Source organism: Hyalella azteca, unplaced genomic scaffold, assembly GCF_000764305.2.
Source record: "Hyalella azteca isolate HAZT.00-mixed unplaced genomic scaffold, Hazt_2.0.2 contig11229, whole genome shotgun sequence".
Lineage (NCBI taxonomy): Eukaryota > Metazoa > Arthropoda > Malacostraca > Amphipoda > Hyalellidae > Hyalella > Hyalella azteca.
Window position 1 is genome coordinate 215,248 of NW_025941232.1, and position 2,814 is coordinate 218,061.

At 38.1% G+C, this 2,814-nt stretch overlaps 1 protein-coding gene across 1 annotated transcript in view; it reads left to right on the forward strand.

Moving 5' to 3' along the window:
• Positions 1 to 777, forward strand: part of LOC108666205 — a 1,767-nt gene extending 990 nt beyond the window's left edge. The window contains exon 2 of the mRNA XM_018153032.1: positions 773 to 777. Within this exon, the coding sequence (XP_018008521.1) occupies positions 773 to 777 (5 nt within the window). The remainder of the gene's footprint in view (positions 1 to 772) is intronic.
• Positions 778 to 2,814: the final 2,037 nt, after the last annotated feature.

Genomic DNA, 2,814 nt, shown 5'->3' on the forward strand with positions numbered 1-2,814 from the left:
GGCTACAGTAGCATGCTAGATCACCACATGTTACATGCTAGCTACAGTAGCATGCTAGAGCACCACATGTTACATGCTGACTACAGTAGCATGCTAGATCACCACATGTTACATGCTAGCTACAGTAGCATGCTAGAGCACCACATGTTGCATGCGAGTGATAGATAATGGAAATTGGAGTGTATGGACACTGCACGGGCGCTAAGCGACTTCAGAGGAGTAATCGGATTAACGGTGAGCGTGGATCAAACAAGCGATAGATAGTAATAATCCATCAGAAAATTATTGAATTTGACTCTACTAAAGCATCGACAACTTTTAGAATAAGTTGATCTACCACGGCGAAGAAAAATGCCAAAACTTTCGCAGATAAAATAATGTGTAGATTATTCAGTCCATCGTGCTGAAACTGTAGTTTGTGTGTAATTAGTTGTTATTCCTACAACTCGCGTGTTTGAAAAAAATTAAACTCTTGGAAAATTCAAAAAGTGGAGAAATCAAATTTTGGCCTGAATTCGAAAGGCGCCATTGATCATGAGCGAGGCGCTTGTCATAGTTTCGACTGCGATGAACTATCTTGAAGGGGCGTTGATAGGTAAGACCACCTAGAGCTCGACGTCGTGGAGTGTGCGTACCTAGAGCTTGGCATTGCGGGGTACGATGGGCACCTGCAGTTACTACAAGCTTGAAATTAATGCAAAAACATTTGCCTAATGTGATTCAGCAATCTGTATTATTTTCCTATAAACGCGACTTGTGTGATTCCTTGCAGGATGATGAGTGATAGTTAAAATGTAATATTTTTCTTGATGGATTCGAAGAAATTTGTTCGCAATATTGTTTAGTGTCCGAATCGAATGTGTTTTGCATCGTAAGTAGACAGTTATTGAAGGATCATTCGAGTCATTTCTTGACTCGATATTGACTTCGAAATCAATAATGAAGCAAATGTTTTTCTGTCATCTTGGCAAGTAGTCGACGTGTCAAAGTTCATCGGAGTGTCCTCAGCAAAATCCTGACTCACGTGATCCCCACCACACTGCTCTCGGGAGCGAATATTTGCCTAAAAAAATCATGACCGAATATCTTGTAAACAAAACAAATATCTTGTGATCACGACTATGAAATATAAAATTATAAAGTTTAAATTATATTAATTGGCCAGTAAAATGTGTCGACCAAGTCGGCCAACCGTTATTGTCGTCCATTAATTGTGCCCTTGATTAAAACCGAAAATTAATTGTAGCCGCAGTTTGACGCATCTCGTATAGCATTTGTTTACCATGAGTAGTTTTCAGCGTCACTCTTTCTCCACGTGTCACTTTGCTCCCGACGCTGACCATACGGTATGCATGGTGCGGAGATGCTGAATATTTTTCATATTGCTATTTATCAGATTTGAATGGTTGTAGGATTTATTACTGTATGTAATAGCTCTTAATCCCTTCGCAGGCGAAAATGCAAATAATTTCAACCTGTGGCATTAGGCCTGTGACATTAACTTGAAGCCCGTTTGGCTAATCTTTGCTGAATTTTGCTGTAATTAAAATTGTTCTGTGTTAAATGTCCGGAGTTTCATGCCCTTGTGTGAATTACAAAGTCAGTAAACGTGGAGACCATTACTAGAATGGTACGTAACCATATTAGACTGCAAGACAGCGGTTACACTAATGAAAATGAATAATCCAATTTTAAGTTTTGTTAGCTTCTGCATATACTTTGATGGTTATCGTGGAGATAAATGAATCGTGATGAGGTGTACCAGTTAGTAATATTTTCAATTTATCTATAAATAGAATATTTCAGGAAGGCATGGGTCTGCCTATTGAAACGGTGTGCTTTTTGAATGAAAATTATTACGGTTGATGAAAAGTGAAAAGCTGTTAAAGTTAGCAGCTAATCAGCGAGGAGAAATAACAACGATAAATAACAATCTTTTATGGCGGTGTGGAAGCTTTAGTGGACCTCTGTTTGACAATGAAGCCATGAGGCGCGGAATCAGGCCTAAGGTGCGAGAAGAATTTATTAAGCATGACCTGCGCGAGACATAACTGTGCCGCAGAGCAAATGATCACAAAAGGCTGGTGGGAGCTACAGAGCTCACCTGGATGTCTAGTTGTTCTACCATGGGAGCAAACACTTGCCAGGATCTCAGCGGCGCCTCCAGGCTTATAACAACAACATAAGGCGCCCAACACCAATAACGTCTCATGTGCTGAAAGCGAGAGTCAACAGCCATGATACAAAAATGGACTGGAATGCGTAAAACAAACTCGATTGTCTTTCCGCCATGTTTTTTTTATTGAAATGGAAGAAACAACAATAGTTCTAGAAATGTTTTAGTTAATTCTGGAATTAAATAATCGAGACTTTAAGTAGAATTAGAAAGTCGATGGCAAAATGCATCTCTGTAAAATTAACGAATTAAGCCCAATAATATTGTCTACGAGTCCTGCTTTGACGTGTTGTTTATTTTGTGTGAGGAACAATATTCTAAACAATTTTTTTAATTTGTTTGATTTTGTTTCATTCTCCATTCAAAATCGGCAGTGAAATGGAACCATATAATTTTATTCAGAAAATAATTTGGTTCTAAAATATAAAATTAAAAACCATAAAAACCATATAAATATATTGCAGCAGAACTATAGACTCATTGTAGATTATATATATACATATGTTCAATGTTTTATGATGATGTTTTTCGCGTACTCTGGTTGATGAGAAATAAATGTCCTATAAAAACTACGAGTCATGGAGAGTTACGTATCGCAACTTACCTCGTACGTTTCACTACGCTGGTAAGAATTGCTC